A 16916-nucleotide genomic window follows, 5' to 3' on the forward strand; every position below is an offset into this window, starting at 1 on the left:
CTCAGCTCAAAATACAATTTCCAGACTCAAACAGTTGCGCGTTCCACTTGAACGGTGCGTTCTCCTCTTAAAGAACAGTGCATTGAGTCATAAACCTTCTCCCTCTTCTCTTGTCTACAACAGATACATTTTCCTCTCAAACTCCCCCTCAATTACACAAATCAATACACATTTCTTTTATCTTTTCGTGCCTTTTTTTTTTCCTCCCGTTCTCTCGGCTGAAGGTGACCCCTGGGCTGGAACGTGTCCTCCATTTCGGCGGAATCGGTATAAGTGCTGGCCATTTGGCGTGGACGTTAAGTGTATGAAATGAGTGGCCCTGTCTCTCTCTGGTCCTCTCCTCCTGACAGGCTGATGATAGAAGCGTCACATCCTGGGCTCGAATAAAATGCAAACTGACAAGAGACAAGGCTTTGGTGGCTGAATATAATGCCGGATTGTGCCTCCGAGTGCCTTATTATCTTGTCTTGGGATGCTGGAGAGGAGGCGGGTCTCTTAGAAAAGAGTAGACAGACACTGTACTCACACACACAAGCCATCTCCTATTTTGCGAGTAAAAACAGGAGTTTGGCCTCCTAACCACTGCTTTTGCAGCTAATGTACCTGATAATAAATAGGAACAGGGTTTTTGGGGATGTTTGCGTGTGATAGCTGGAGTGAAACCTGGAGAAATTAGCTTTTTAAAAGGCGGGAGAGGTCGAAAAACATCAGGAGTTGAAAGTGAGAGGAAGATGAAGGAGAAAGATCTTATTCTGAAGTCGACGGCTTTAAATTTAGTCATAATCTTGTTCCGAAAGACACAAAAAAAAGGTTTAAAGCAGACAGTATAAACACGCAGTTGAGAACTAATCAGCCTTTTTTATCATAAACACCATCAAAGCAGGCCTAAAGAATCGGTTAAGGATTTTTTTGAATAAAAGCAGCTGGGTCTTAAACATTTTCTAACCATTTAAAACGCATTTTACTTTTTTATACATTGTTGGAGTGAGTAGACAATGTTTCAAGGTGAAACAAAATATGAGATTTAGATTCTATAACACTTCAAAAGTATAAAACAAATCTTACTTTCGAGGAAATTCAGTGGCATTCTGTTCACATCTAGTCCACCACATTACAAAAAAAAATGTTCAATCATCTATATATTTCACTCTCTCCATTGTCCTCGCAACAAACTCTTTCTTTGGGAGCTTCGACGAAGAGTTAACATCTTTCCCTAAAGATTGAAAAAACTCACAAAGCGAGGCCCATCATATTCTCCATCTCTCTCTGCGGCCCTTCATACACTGTAGAATCCCCCCTCCACCCCCCCTTTAACTTTTGAAAGCAAATGTCAAGGCCGGTCTTTTGTCGGCTGATACACATATGCGTTTGTGCGGAAATTAGACTGCACATTTGTCCATACATGCACAAGTGATTCTTTGATGGGGCCTTTTATGCCAAATTTTCCCTTGAAAAACATTTAGTCGATGTTCTTGTTATCATCACCTACACTCAATCGGTGTTGAAAATCAACCTAGGAAAGAGATGAAAAGAAGTCTTTTAATTTCCTCATCCTCTTGGTCAGATCTTTTCAAACAGGGGATGCAAAAGCTCACTCAATGCCGCGTATCAATTTGTCGAGCATCAATTGAGTCGCTAGACATATGTATTGCACTTCTGTGACCTTTAAATGTACAGAACCTCCTCTGAGGGCAGCAGAAGATGATTTAATCAAACAATGTCTAGCCGTAGAAAAGAAATCACTTCAGTATAAATCCTCTTACGCAGCTGCCTCTTGAATGTTCAATATGAAGTTTTAAATTCAGATTATAAGCATTTAGAATATAGATGCAGATAATATAAATCCACCAAGTTTAAACTAAATGGTCCAAGTGCATTTTAGTGCATTTTTATCTTATAACATACAATATGGTTCAGATTAATTCTACTTAACTGTTCTGTTTTTAAATAGTTTTAATTATTTCAAATGTGTTTTCTTTGCTTTCATAATATATATTTTAAAAATGGCATTTGATGTCAAAAACAGTTGCATATTTCACAAAGAACTGATTCTAATTACTGATTCTTTTAATTTATTTATATATAATATTCTAAAAAGAGTTACATATTTAACAAATTAAGCATATATACACACATATATACATATTTAACATATTTTACTTATATAACAAATTAAGCATATACATACACACACATACATATTTAACATTTTACTTATATAACAAATTAAGCATATATATATATTATGGCAATATTTAAAAAAGGAACATTTAACAAATCAAAAAGTTAAATAAATTTAATGCAAAAAAAAATTCTAATAAAAAGAAAAACACAAAATATCATAACCTGCTCTTCTTTTTCCTTTTATTTCACATCTTTTATTCCCTGCTATTTCACATCTTTCAATCTCAATTCTTTCTGTAACCAAAGTACAGTGACCTTTCAGACATTTCTCTGATAGGCAACAGCGCCCAAGGACAGATTCAGCTGTGCCCATTTGCCCCGAGCAGCCCCTTTGCACTGCCCACGGCCCGTATCTCTCATAGGGCAAGAAAAGAGGGGATGCTCCATTTGGTGCCCTTAAAAAGAAAGGCCAATCTTTTTTTAATAATGTTAAACCTGGTCTGACCACATGCTAAAAAATGAGAAATGTATTGATTCCACAAAAAAAAAGCTCTGAAAAAGAATGCGCCTACATCAAAACTGTGTGTGTGCGTGCATATGTGTTTGTGTAAGCGTGCAAAAAAGTGAGATTTTACAAAAAGAATAGATTGACAGATAGACAATGAGCTGTAAAGCTGAGCGTAAAGAGAAAAAGCAACAAGCAAACAAAAGCAGGTTTGATGCTTATTAAAGAAAATTGTAACACTGGCATTATAAAACAGTAACTGGGCTTTTCTTGCCTTGGGATATTCTAAAAAATTCATCAGACTGACAGCGGGAACCACAAGACTGATCAGGGCCTGACAGAGAGGTTCGGACGGGGATCAGACACAAACGCCCCCCTTGCCAACACCCCACCCCAACTCCCAAAATCAAATCAGCAAAAAGACCCGCCGTGGTGACACACCATCACTGTGGTGACAGCCTACACTGCGCCCGCCCGCAGTCCCGCTCCCAAATCCATTCTCTCCAAAAATTCAGTCTACCGCGTTCTAAACTATGCGCCCCTCACATACACACACATACACTCTTGTTATGTGCGTTTGCTGCACATAAGGGGGTAGCTGATGTTTGATGTATAATTCATCTCAAAACACCAAGCAATACTCTTTATTCTGTTCTTTTAATGTCTAATGTAACATAGCTTCAGTGATAGCTCAAACCGGACTGTAATGAGGACAGAGTACCTGAGTCACTTCATCAAAAGCAAGGTTATTATAGAATGAAAAAACGTTGTAAATTCAGCAATAATGCTTCATAATTCATTGTTATGACCTCGGAAAATATAAATCATTTAAACCTGTTAATTATGTTTGATACAAATAATGTACAAAAACGAAAATGAGACACTTCTGTATTCACACGCACAGAGGAGATATTCTAAAACGTGGTGAATAAAAAAGCATGTATATTTCACACATTTCAAAAAATTAATTGTTTGGATTTTATTGTAGATATAAAAAGTCCTCTGACAGTATTAAATGTTTATTATGATCAGGTAAGTGGCAGGGGATCAGAATCTATTATCATTAATGTAATGCTGTTAGTTCTAACATAGAGAGCTAGAAAAGCTCCCTACAGGCATCAGTCAGTCTAACTATGAACACAGACAAGAGGGAGATGCAGTTACAGCTACTAAATATCAAACCTGAAGCACAGAATCCAGCCTGACTTTGCACCGTAGCAACTGAAATAATAAGCTTTAGAAATATTTATGAGATAAATTGCTGGTAATTACAGGAATGAATGCAAATAACAGCAGACACGTTCGAGGTTGAGTGCAAACACTTCTAAAGCATTTAAGTGTTCTGAGGAGGTCACTTTATTAGGCTGGATTTTCAATAAATTGGTTATTCTTCACTCCTTTTTATGCATGTGCTCTTTTAAATTTTTTTGAAATACTATCTCATGTATCTCTGAGAGCATGTTGACTAATTTTCTAATAAAAAGCGTATTACAAATTTATCAGAGTTGGTGTGTTGTGTGCATGTTCGCACTTGTGCTTCTTTGTTCTGTCATAAAAGTGAATTCTTCAATAAGAATAAATTGTTCTGAAATCAGTATTATGTACATAAAATGTAATATTTAAGCAAAAAATTCCTATGTGCTGTGTGGCACTATAGAACATAAATCACCGGTGAAAAATAAATGTAAAAGTGATGTTTGGAGTCTATAAACTCAATAGCAGGAATTTGAGCTGAGAAAATTGCAGGTTGATTCTGAAATGATTCTGATTCTGTTTCTGACTTCTATTCAAATTGAAAAATGAAATTCTGTCTGAACGAAGCCAGCGGCAAAGTTACACAAGTCTTAAAGTATATCATTAATGTTGCAAATTTGACAACCACAGCACACAGTCCATCAATGCACACTGAATCCAAATGGATGGAAACTTGTCTTTTTCCACACTACTGTATATCACTGCTGAGCAGTTTAAAGGATTTCTATGCTTTTTTCCCTTTAAACAAGGTTAGAGCAATCATTCTGACTGCAAGGAACATCAAATTTTAACATAACACAGAAGAACACTATTTTAGGATGTTAATTAATTCTAACACTTTAAGATGTTTAAATATATTTTGTGTCAGTGCTCATCAAATATGCCAAAATTCGATTAAGTATGCTCTGTACTCACAAAGATAAAGCATAAGAGCCTGATCAAAAGAATTTTTAAATGTTTTTAAATTAAACTTCATCAAGCATTCTGGAATATTAACAATATTAAACTTGAAATGTCTGATAGTGCTACACTGAAACACTTAATATAAAATTGTCTATATATATATATATATATATATATATATATATATATATATATATATATATACACACACACACACACACACACACACACACACATAACTTTTAAAAGTGCTGTTATTTTAGAAAGTAAAAAATAATATTAATAAGAAAGGTGAATAATAAATAAAAATAAATAAATAATGATAATAATAATAATATTGACTGTTGTTGTTTTATTATAATTACAACAACATCAAGTGTCTTTTAAAGAGATTCAGGGTATATGCTGCTCCTCATCAAGAATATACAATTCAGTCTGCTTAGATCTGAACTCCTCATGAGGCCGTGGAGCCACAACAATCACATTTCTCTCCCTCAGGCCTCTTCACTTTCTCTCATTTTATCTTCAGTCTAAGCCGAGGAGATCTCAAAAGTGAAGAAATGTCACCCTGTATGACAGATGAGTGTGTGTGCAAGTGTGTGTGTGCGTGTACATTATATGTCTCCTGTTGCCTATTTGCCCCAGATTCTGTCACATTTTTCTGCTTTATGAACACCAACAAAAAAAACTGGTCCCCACATACCGCATGGCTGCACCCCACCAAGTGTCACAGGAAAAGGACACTTCCTCCACAAGCTTTCCACAGTGGAAATTTGATAGATTAGCAGCAAAAATGCATTTTGAAATGCACAGGGTAAACTTAAAGAGAAATGTTTGCAGTGTATAAAAAGCCAGCTTTAATCTAAGGAATATATATGCATATATTGCATTCACAGAGACTTAATTTGAGGTCACTCAGCATTTAAAACTAGTAAGAGAAACTTAAACAAATAAGAAACCAAACGAATATATATATATTGTCAATCTCCAATCTTATGACCCCAGATCCACCTACAACTGAACCACAACTTTTACCTTCTCTGCTCCACCACTTCTACCACAGCATCTCGCAAACACAAACAAACAAACACACTCTCGGCGGTGTTAAGTTCCCCCGTGCATGACCCCAGGTGTCACACACAATAACGAGGAGGATGAAGGCTGGACTTACCATACATCTTCTCCGAGTCTGTGTCAGCTGACAGCAGCAAGGGCTCCTCGTTGAGCTCGCTGTCCGGGCTGGCCGCTTTGTCGTCATCCCGCAGCTCGCAGGCGTCCATATCAGCGCGCAGAGGGAGCAGCGGTTTGCTCAGCTGCCCTGTGATCATCGGATCCTGGAGGCGAGTGGAGGAAGGACCAGGTCGGGAGGACAATGGGGGGGGGGGGGCAAAAGAAGTGATGTTAGCTTTGGTGTGCACTGGTTCACTCTCAGTGGGTCTCAAGCGCACACATGCCTGCTCATTTCCTCGCTTTCTCTCTCTCTCTTTGCTTTCTGAAACTCACCACCTCTTCTAACACTCTCTATGGTAGCGCTTGCTCTCTCTCTCTCTCTGTCTCTCTTTTTTCTGATGGCTGTTGCTGCTGGTTGTAGTGCTGAAGAGCTCTTGTGGATGGCAGACATTTGAAAAGATTTTGGTTAAAAATGCTCCACTTGTCAAATGACTCATTTTCATGAGTATCACCAAGAGCCATCAGCAGTGAAATAGAAAACTTAAGTTACATTTAAAAGTGTCACATTTGTCAATCCAAAAGTTGTTTTGTTTTAATTTAAAAAAAGTTTTTGCAATTAACAGTAAGAATGCAAATGAGTATTAAAATGTTGGTTTTTCAACCTTGGTTGTCAAGATTATATATATATATATATATGTATTAATACTTTAAATAAAACAATCATAAAACTGCTCTTTGGGTCATCACATCTGATTGGATGCGAACATTCAGCGTGAGTATTGAGAGAATATGTAAATCAAAGTTGAATGAAGTGGGCCATTAAATTCTCAATGAAGTGCTAATATATATATATATATATATATAAATATATGTATATATTATCTATTATATATAAATATATATATATATATACTCTAGAATTAATGTTTTAAATAAAATGATAAGAGACAGAATCAGTAGCATGATAACAATTAGCACGAATGTTTAATTTTAAAGTATTCATTTTAGAGTTCTTCTGAAGAATTATGACTTGCACTTTCTATATGATTTAAATACAATAAAGTTAACTAAATAATTAGTAAACAAATGAAGAAAGTAGTTCAATAAATAAAAAAGAACAAATATAGTTTTTTAAATAAATTAAATTAAATAAACAGAAGCTAGAAAAAGTTACATAACAAGAAACTTACCAGAAGGGTGCTTCCAGATTAAAGAGAAAAATATCAGAATTTTTATGCTCCAAAAATCTAACTTTGCTAAAATCCACGAGTAGTTAGAGCATGCCAGAGAGTTATGTGAGATCAGTCAGTGCATGCTTGTCGCAAAGACCAAAAACCAGTGAGGATAACGCAGATACATCAAGTGAGCACTGCTGGTGTGAGCCTGGGATTGCCTCTGGAGACTTGCTCGAGATGTCACCTCCACTCTCTCTCTCTCTCTCTCTCTCTCTCTCTCTCTCTCTCTCTCTCTCTCTCTCTCTCTCTCTCTCTCTCTCTCTCTCTCTCTCTCTCTCTCGTGCGCTTCAGAAGTACCTCCCCCACCCCTTCTGATGGTGAGACACACAGACAAATGTGTAGAATAGGGAGGGCAAAAAAGCTGCTTTTCTCTTTTTATGCTACCTTATTTATAGCGTCATTTCTGCCCAAATGAGTATGAGATGGGGCCAGGTCCATTCAGATCAGGCGCCGTCATGGGGCATCTGCCCCCCTTGATTCCACACTACCTCTCTTCGTCGTCGGGGTGGTCGATGAACAGCAGCCCGTGGGGCCTCTGTTAATGTGCTTATCAGATGGAGTATGAGCATGAGAGTTTGATATGACACATGATAATCTATGAAAATGTTAATCAATAGGAAGAGTTTAAGCTGTCATTCGTGGTGCGGCTCGCTTGGTCAATACTCTACAACAATGTCTCTTGTCAGCGCTTCACTGGAGTTTTTCTCAATGCACTTATGCACAAGCGCCTCACTGATGCGCCCCTCTATTTCGGAACGGTGCTGAACGAGGGAGCTTCTAACGCTGCATTCATTTAAGGCACAACATCCATCCATCCCTCCTCCCGTCCCTTCTCTCCCCTTTGAGCTGCCTGATAGGTCCAGTGGAGGGCAAAATTAATACCTAATTGAATTGTGAAGTCATCAAAATAATCAATACTTTTTTATTATTTATTCTTTACAGTCTGTTGACTGAACGAGAGCTGTGAGAGGCTGAGGGAGAGTGAGAGAGAGAGAAAGAGAGAAAGAGGGGGGACAGGCCTGAGAGGATGCAATACAATGTAATTTTCACCACGGGCTGCTGGAGAAGAGAGGGCACAATAAAACAGAAGGACAAATTACAAGAAAACGAATGAGGGAAGAGAGAATGGGAATTTTTCCACAAGTTATAACCAGATTTCGACATTTTCTGAAGAAACCGCTTGCTTTTACAATGAATCTGGATGCCAGGGTGTTGCTATTGGTAGTGTCTGAAAGGTTGGTAGTTGCTAGGTGGTTGCTCATTTTTCATTTTATAATGATTTCAAAAACTAAATGTCCAAAAGAAAGATTCTTTGAAAGAAATTATCATTTTTATTTAGCACACAAGGACACACAAACTGTTCCTGTGAACTTTGTTGTATTCATGAAAGTAAGCAGCACAACTGTTTTCAACAGTGATAATAATAAGAAATGCTTCTTTTAAAAACCAAATCAGCATATTAGAATGATTTCTGAAGGACCCTGAGCCTGGAGTAAAGGCTTTACCATCACAGAATTTTAAAATCTATTAAAATACAAAACCATTATTTTATCGCGATTACAATTATGGATGCCACAATTACGTAATCGTTCAAAGCAGCAATTAATCGTTCAGGCAATTAAAAGTCCACTTATGGTATTCGGTGTGCTTAAGATGCGTTTTTTCGTTCTAGATGTAATCTTAAGGGTTTTTCCCATTATTTTAATTTTAGTTTTAGTATAACATTATAATACCTTTAATATTTTTACTTTTTTATAATTTAAAGAAGAAACCAATCCAATGTATAGTTGACATTTGAGGCTTAATACTATAGAAAAGCACTAAAAGTTTTTCAGTTAGAGTGTTTTCAGCTTGTTTATTTTCATATAAATATGCGGCATGCAGTTGCATCAAACAATGGTATAAACATCATTCAATGTAAATTGTGATAATCGTAATTAATAATCGCAATTCCAATTTCAAGAGAATAATCGACAATTATGATTTTTGTCATAATCGTGCAGCTCCAAAAGTTATTTGGAATTGTATTTTTTTTTTTTTTTACAGTTTTTATTTTATTTTTGAAATAAATAAAGCCATGGTGAGCAAACAAGACTTATTTCAAAACAATAAAAAAATCTTACCAAACTTTTGAACATTAGTGATTTTACATTTAGTCTTTTACTTCTATATTTTTATTTTAAACATTTGTTATCATTTTTGTCCACATTTGCTGGTGCCAGTACAAATCAATTGAACAGTGATACTCTTTAGTTATTTTTTTCTCAAAAATAAAATATTATCATAATAGAAGCTATGTAAAGTGCCGTCTTTCCTCGCTCTCTCTTTTTTCCTCACTCTCTCTCTCACAGTTAATTACACTAATGAAACAGGGACTCCCGGGGCAGTTCTTCATGCCAAAGAGCGTATGTGAAGGGACCTGGAGAGTGTGTGTGCGGGTCAATGTGTGTGTACCGTATGCGTGTGTGTTTTTTGTGTTTGGGATTGCTTTACTTCTTGTCGGCAAAGGAGGAGGAGAAACAAGAAGAAGTAGTGGAGCTATTCTTCCTTTTTTTTTTTTTTTTACTATTTTGTTGGTTTTTTATGCTTTTTCCTCATAAGATATCCATGCTGATTGCTAATGGCCTTAGCTGCCATGGTCTCTGCTGTCCCCCGGGGCCAAAAAAAACGGTCTCAGAATGGCCCAAAGAACCTGAATAGTCTTCTGATAACATTTGTATATGTATGTATATATATATATATATATATATATATATATATATATATATATATATAGATATATATATATATATATATATATATATATATATATATATATATATATATATATATATATATATATAAACTATACTATATTTCTATACTATACTATACTATACTATACTATACATACTAAATATAAATATATATTTAGTATATTACTTTCATGCTGTAATGCTAAATACTGTTCACAACAGGAAACAATGGCCCTATGGCACTTAGGATGTTCAACTGTGCTGATTTTTTTAATATCGACATTTATATAGTTTATAATTATTTATTTAATGATTACATATTTATAATAATTATTTTACACCAATATAAATTACACTAAATAAATATTAACAAGAATTATAAATATATATTGCAAGTCATATACATGAAAAGTTGGAAAATGATACTACTAAAGATTTACTAGTTAAGCGTAATTATAGTTATGATGATTATTGCTGACTTATATATATATATATATATATATATATACACACACACACACACACACATATAACAAAAGTTATTGTTTGCATAATATATGTGTGTTCTGTGTATATTTATTATGCATACATAAATATACACACGATCATGCATCTGTGTGATTTATATATACATAATAAATATACACAGCACACATACATCGTAATCGTTTGACAGCACTAATATATGTATATGTATATATATATATATATATATATATATATATATATATATATATATATATATATATATATATATATATATATAGTATATAACTCCGCCATTGCCAGTCCCAAGCCTAGATGAGAAAGGAGGAGGGTTGGGCATCGGGCTAACAACCCGAAACTGTAAAAAAAAAAAAAAATCGTTACAGAAACAGAAAGAAGAAACAATCAACTTGATCTGCCATTTTGTGACGGGGTTGGACCAAAGCTGCAAGGACGTTCAACACCTGATGCGTGGTTTGATCTTTGACGCAAAACTACTAACAAAGATAGGGACATGGAATGTCAGAACACTATACCAATCTGGCAAGTTGGCACAACTACTTGGAGAAGTTAAACAATACCATTTGGACATTCTTGGACTAAGCAAAACCAGGTGGACGGGCAATGGACAGATGTCCAATGATGGAAAAACCATCATCTGCTCAGGTCACAATACAGAACATGCCCGTGGAGTCGGTATCTTAATATCTGCGAGGGAAGTGAACGTGCTTATTGGATGGAAGCCAGCAAATGACCGCGTCATTACCGACCGATCCCAAAACCAAATCTCCAAGATTACCATCATACAAGCCTACACCCCAAATGATATGGACAAGGACTCGTTTTAGGGCCAACCTAGTGCTTCTTATGGGAGACTTCAACGCCAAGATCGGAAGACATTGAAAAGGGTATGAATATGTTATTGGCCCCCATGCCACTGCAAACATTACAAACGACGATGTCCATAGGCTGATCTCGTTCTGCTCAGTAAATGGTCTGACAGTCGGAAATACCTACTTTGATCACAAAGCAAGGGTGAGCTGAGAAGCAGATATTGGGTCTGACCATTACCTCCTCGTTGGAAAATGTTGACTTCAATTAAAACGCCTGCCAAGAAAACAGCAATGCCCCTGCCTGTTTGCTGTAGAGAATCTGAAAGATGAAGCAACATCTGATCAATTCAGGTGGGAACTGAGAAATCAATTTCAGGTTTTCACAAAGTCAAAATGGATGACCGTAGGACAAAGTTCAAGGAAATAGTCGCCAGTTGTGCTAAAAGGACTATAGGAAGAAGACACGGCACTTATAAGGAGCGGTGGATCCAAGACCGATCATGGAATCTTATTGATGAAAGGTGAAAAGCAAAAATGCGGCGCAAACAGGCAAAGACAGATCAAGAACAACAGAGTCATCAGAAGCATATCATATACTGGACAGTCACGTGAAGAAGTGCTGCCGTAAAGACAAACGGGATTGGATAGAGCAAAGAGGCCATGAAGAGCAGGAAGCAGCAGATCTAAATGATACGAAGACTCTTTACCGTATTGTACGCAACCTGACAAGAGCGAGAAGTGGACAAGGAGCTCCCATCAATGTTAAGAATGGCAAGGTACTGCTGACAGCAGAAGACCAAGAGAAAAGGTGGGTTGAACACTTCAACGAAATGCTCAACCAACCAATACCAGCAGAACTTTTCGCCTTCAACCCACCTGCCCCTGACAAGGATCTGGCCGTGAATCTGGATGCCATCACAACAACAGAGACGGCAACAGCGATCCGCCTGCTAAAGAATAACAAAGCGCCAGGATTAGACATGATATCAGCAGAAATACTAAAACATGGCGGCCATCCCATCGTCGAACAACTGACGACTCTCCTAAATACATGCTGGGCAACAGCCCAAGTCGATTGGTGAAAGAGTTTTTTTGATTGCAACAACTGGAGAGGGATCACACTCCTATCCGTTCCTGGAAAGGTATTCTGCATCATCCTTCTACAGTGCCTAAAAGAAGCAGTTGACAAGAAGCTTCGAGAAGAACAAGGTGGATTTCATTGTGGTCGATCCTGCAATGACCAAATTTTTACTCTACGGAACATCATCGAACAGAGTTTGGAATTTCAGCAATGACTATCCATCAATTTTATCAGCTTTGTCAAGGCATTTGACAGTATGCACCGAGAATCACTGTGGTGCATTGCTCGTGACTTTGGCATACCTAAGAGCTTTGTCAACATCTTTCGGAACCTATACTACAAGTCAAACTGCTGTGTGCAAATTGAAACAGTAAACACTGATTTCTTTACCATCGAGACATTCTGCATTCTGTCCCCCCTCCTGTTCCTCATGGCAGTTGACTTCATCATGCAAAAAGCTATGGATCATCCTGAATTTGGAATTCCATGGCGAGGATCCGAACGCCTGATGGACTTTGATTTTGCTGACGACATCGCCAGCGAAATAAAAGAAATGACAAAGATACTGGAACAAGAGGCGGCCAAGACAGGGCTTCGCATAAGTACAACTAAAACCAAGGTTATGCTAGTCAGATACACCACCAAACATGCCCTTTTGAATATTGGACAACAACAAATTGAAGTTCACCTATTTGGGCAGTTTTTTGAAGTGTGAAGGAGATGCTGAGCATGACATCACATGCCGGATTGGCAAAGCTTCAGCAGTCTTCCAAAGACTCAAGCCCATTTCAAGCCAAAATTCTGGGGGGATGGTGTGGTTAATTTCTTTTTTTTTGGGGGGGGGGGGGGGGGGGGATATGTGGGTCCTGAAGCTAATTTTTTATTATAATGATTACAAAATTTGTCTAATATTTTAAAATGGTTTTTATTTAATGAAAAATTAGCCTTATTAAATGAACTATTATTTATAACTTTTTTCTCCTTCTTGGGCCTGAAATGGAGAACGTTTTGGTCAATATTGATAATTAAACAATATTTTGCTAAATGTGCTTTTGTGCTGAAACCTTGGCTGGTTTAGAACTGTCATGGATAAATAATGATGACAATAAAACCACCAGTAGGTGGCAGCAAGCCCTTGTTTTGATAAATGGTTTATTGAATCGTTCAAATCAAACGACTCGTTCAAAACGACTGATTCAATTAGAAACGTAACAAGCCTGCGTCCCAATGTGCATAATATTCATCCTAAATTCTATGTGATTTTTGTGATTTTAGTTATTTTTTATGGTATTTAGGGTGGATAGTATGGATAGTGTGAAGACTGGGACGCAGGGAAAGTGTCCATCTGAATGGGCCGTTGAATCACTGACTCACTTGATTCGTTCAAAAACAAGGAACGAAAATTCAAGGAACGAAACACCGTGTTATTATTCACAGTTGTATAAAATTATTAGCACATTTGTGCTCGCGCATGTAGGCCTTCTGATATTCATAAAAGTACATTGCTTGTGCAATGAATATAAAAACATAACTCATACATGGGTTTTTTTTCTTTAATTGCTTAAATTCTAAGGTTATTTTTACCTGTATTCTAATAGGCTTTATCGCGCAGTGAATCCTTTAGGACTCTCAAGACGTGTATTTGTTTGGTTTTTGCAAGGTCGATGACTCGATGTCAGCTCTCCTATCATCGCTCAATCCCTCCCAGTTACACATACATACGGCACAATAACATTAACTCAGGGGAATGTTTTTAAAATCTAATGAAAGAAAAATCATACCTTTTATTTTGTCTTCTTTTTAAAGAACTTCAAAAGCTCGTCTTGAACCATTTGCGCGAAAAATGACGAAAACTTTCTTCCGCTTGTGCGCAGCTTGTTACAGAACCGAGTTCTGATTGGCCAATCGCCGTTATTCGTGTATCTTAAGTATCTTAATCTTATTTTAAGTAGATAATTTTAACATTTCATTTGCATTATACGTTTTACATAATACACAATTATTAATTCAAAGGGGCTGCTGGGGGGGGGGGGGGTTACTGAGGGGATGTTTTTTTTTTTTTTTTCATCCAGGGGGATGACATCCCCTCCTCAATTCGAGCCCTGATTACTTTATACAAAAGCCATTGTTGTTAATGACAGCTTTAAGATGCCTCCTGTATTGAGAAACTAGTTGCATGCATTGCTCAGGTGAAATTTTGGCCCATTCTTCCACACAAACAGTCTTCAAATCTTGAAGATTCTGAGGGCCTATTCAATGAACTCTGATCTGTAGTTCTTTCCATAGATTTTCTATTGGATTCAAGTCAGGTGATTGGCTGGGTCCTTCTAGCAGCTTTACTTTCTTTCTCTGAAACCAGTTGAGAGTTTCCTTGGCTGTGTTTGGGATTGTCTCACTGGAATGTCCACCCTTGTTTCATCTTCATCATCCTGGTAGATGGCAGCAGATTTTTATCAAGAATCTCTCTGTACATTTTTCCATTCATCCTTCCTTCAATTATATGAATTTTGCCAGTGCCACACCATTATGTTTTGGGGTGATATGCAGTGCCATTTGACCTCCAAACATGGTGTGTATTATGGCATCCTAAGAGTTTAATTTTGGTCTCATCGGACCAGACTATATTCTCCCTGCATTTCACAGGCTTGTCTAAATGTGGTGCAGCAAACTTTAAACAAGCTTCAACATGCTTTTTCTTCAGCAATGGAGTCTTGCGTGGTGAGCCTGTATACAGGCCACGGCGGTTGAGTGCATTATTTATTGTTTCCTTTGAACCAATTGTACCTGCTAATTCCAGATCTTTCTGAAGCTCTCCACAAGTGGTCCTTGGCTCTAAGAAAACTCTTCTGATAATGTTTTTCACTGCTCTGTCAGAAATCTTGTGGGGAGCACCTGGCTGTGACCAGTTAATGGTGAAATTATGTTCTTTCCACTTCCAGATTATGGCCCCATCAGTGCTCCCTGGAACATTCAGAAGTATAGAAATGTTTCTGTAACCAATGACATCAGTATGTTTTGCAACAATACGGTTGTGAAGGTCTTGAGAGAGCTCTTTGCTTTTACTTATCATGAAATGCTTCTTGTGTGACATGTTGGTAATGAGACACCTTTTTATAGGCCATCAGTTGGGACAAAACCAGCTAATATTAATTTCCACTGACTAGGGGCAGGATTGCTTTCTAATTACTGATAGATTTCTGCTGGTGTCTTGGCTTTCCATGCCTTTTTGCACCTCCCTTTCTTCATGTGTTCAATACTTTTACCCTGGGTCATTCCACTTTATTACACAGAACTTAATTTCTGAACTTATTTGTTTTGTTTTCTTTGTATGGATGGATTACTTAGGTTGTTACCAACATCTGGTGAAAATTTCATGTCAACAGCACCTTTAGAAGTATATTTACTGAGAAAAATGGTGACGTGTTCAATACTTATTTTACCTGCTATATATATTATATTATAAAAAATTTTGTTTAGAGTGAGTTTAAGAGGAATCTGTGTAAGCAGCTGCAAGTCCTCTGAGTGCCGTTTGAGTTCTATTTAAATTCAGAGCAGTTTCCTTCAGAACCGGCATTTGCTTTTGTGTTAAAGCTCTGTCTCCCCCATAGGGCTAGAAAAATATCACTTCTGCCTGGAAGCTAAAAGGATCCTTCAGGGACAGTCTCAGGGACCCTAAAATCTTTTTCTCAAATATAGCCTACATTATACATACACAGTTGCATTGCTTTATCATTACGCTAAAAGTACACAAGGTGTTTTCAGATTAATTTATTTTTTTAATATATGTTTCGCATAAAACAGTAAATATGTACAGTATGATTAACTTAGGGCTGCAACAACTAACTGTTAAAATTATTAATAATCGATGGTGTAAATAATTAACACACAAATTTGATTAATGATTAATTGTGTCTATTAATTGACTGAACACACTACATGCACAGAAAATATTTGCCAGTCACATCACATTACAGCAATGAATAATGCATTTCTATAGACCAAACCCATCTGGAAAACAGCAGAGGACGCAGAGTGCACTGCTCCGTGAAAAGTGCCAGAACAAAGTTGTCCTAAACACAAAAATGCTTTATATCAAGCGTTTCAAACAAAAGCATGTATTATAGTTAAAAGTGACTTTCCATTTCATATGGTTTAATAGATATGAGTGGTATTTAATGCATTTGAGACATTTTCTTCAGGGTATAACGCCAACCTGTGCATGCGAGTCATACAGAGGGAGTACAATAATTCTGTCTAAAATATACATTTGTCTAAAACATTTCATGTTAGACATTTGATCTGTTTAAAATTCTACATGTAACAAATATTAGTTTTTTTATGAGAGCAGAATGAGATATAAATGTAATGTAACTGAGTGAATGTTTCTGTTCCTTGTACGAGTTAACATTTAGTGTTTTAAAATTTTTTTGTGTTCATTATAATTTTTAATTTAGTGATTTTAAATGTTTTAAGCAAACCATTTTTTGGTTTAGAATGTTTATGTTTGAAAGTATTTTTGCATAATGCATAGCACAGCTTACTGTACACAGATTTATTCACTACAGCTTTCAAATACAGCTTACAGCTTAC

General features: G+C 36.7%; 1 protein-coding gene across 3 annotated transcripts in view; it reads right to left on the reverse strand.

Moving 5' to 3' along the window:
• Positions 1–14215, reverse strand: part of pou6f2 (POU class 6 homeobox 2) — a 102971-nt gene extending 88756 nt beyond the window's left edge. The window contains exons 1-2 of one of the 3 annotated variants that reach the window (XM_042752018.1): positions 14108–14215; positions 5958–6120 (exon numbers count right to left, since the gene is read on the reverse strand). In XM_042752018.1, coding sequence (XP_042607952.1) covers positions 5958–6114 — 157 coding nt within the window. In that variant the 5' untranslated portion in view covers positions 6115–6120; positions 14108–14215. Of the gene's footprint in view, positions 1–5957; positions 6121–7146; positions 7364–14107 lie in introns of those variants that run through there. The other 2 variants (XM_042752019.1, XM_042752017.1) reach the window with 2 other exon arrangements.
• Between the last annotated feature and the right edge of the window lie 2701 nt (positions 14216–16916).

This window comes from Cyprinus carpio, chromosome B24 (genome assembly GCF_018340385.1).
Source record: "Cyprinus carpio isolate SPL01 chromosome B24, ASM1834038v1, whole genome shotgun sequence".
Classification (NCBI taxonomy): domain Eukaryota; kingdom Metazoa; phylum Chordata; class Actinopteri; order Cypriniformes; family Cyprinidae; genus Cyprinus; species Cyprinus carpio.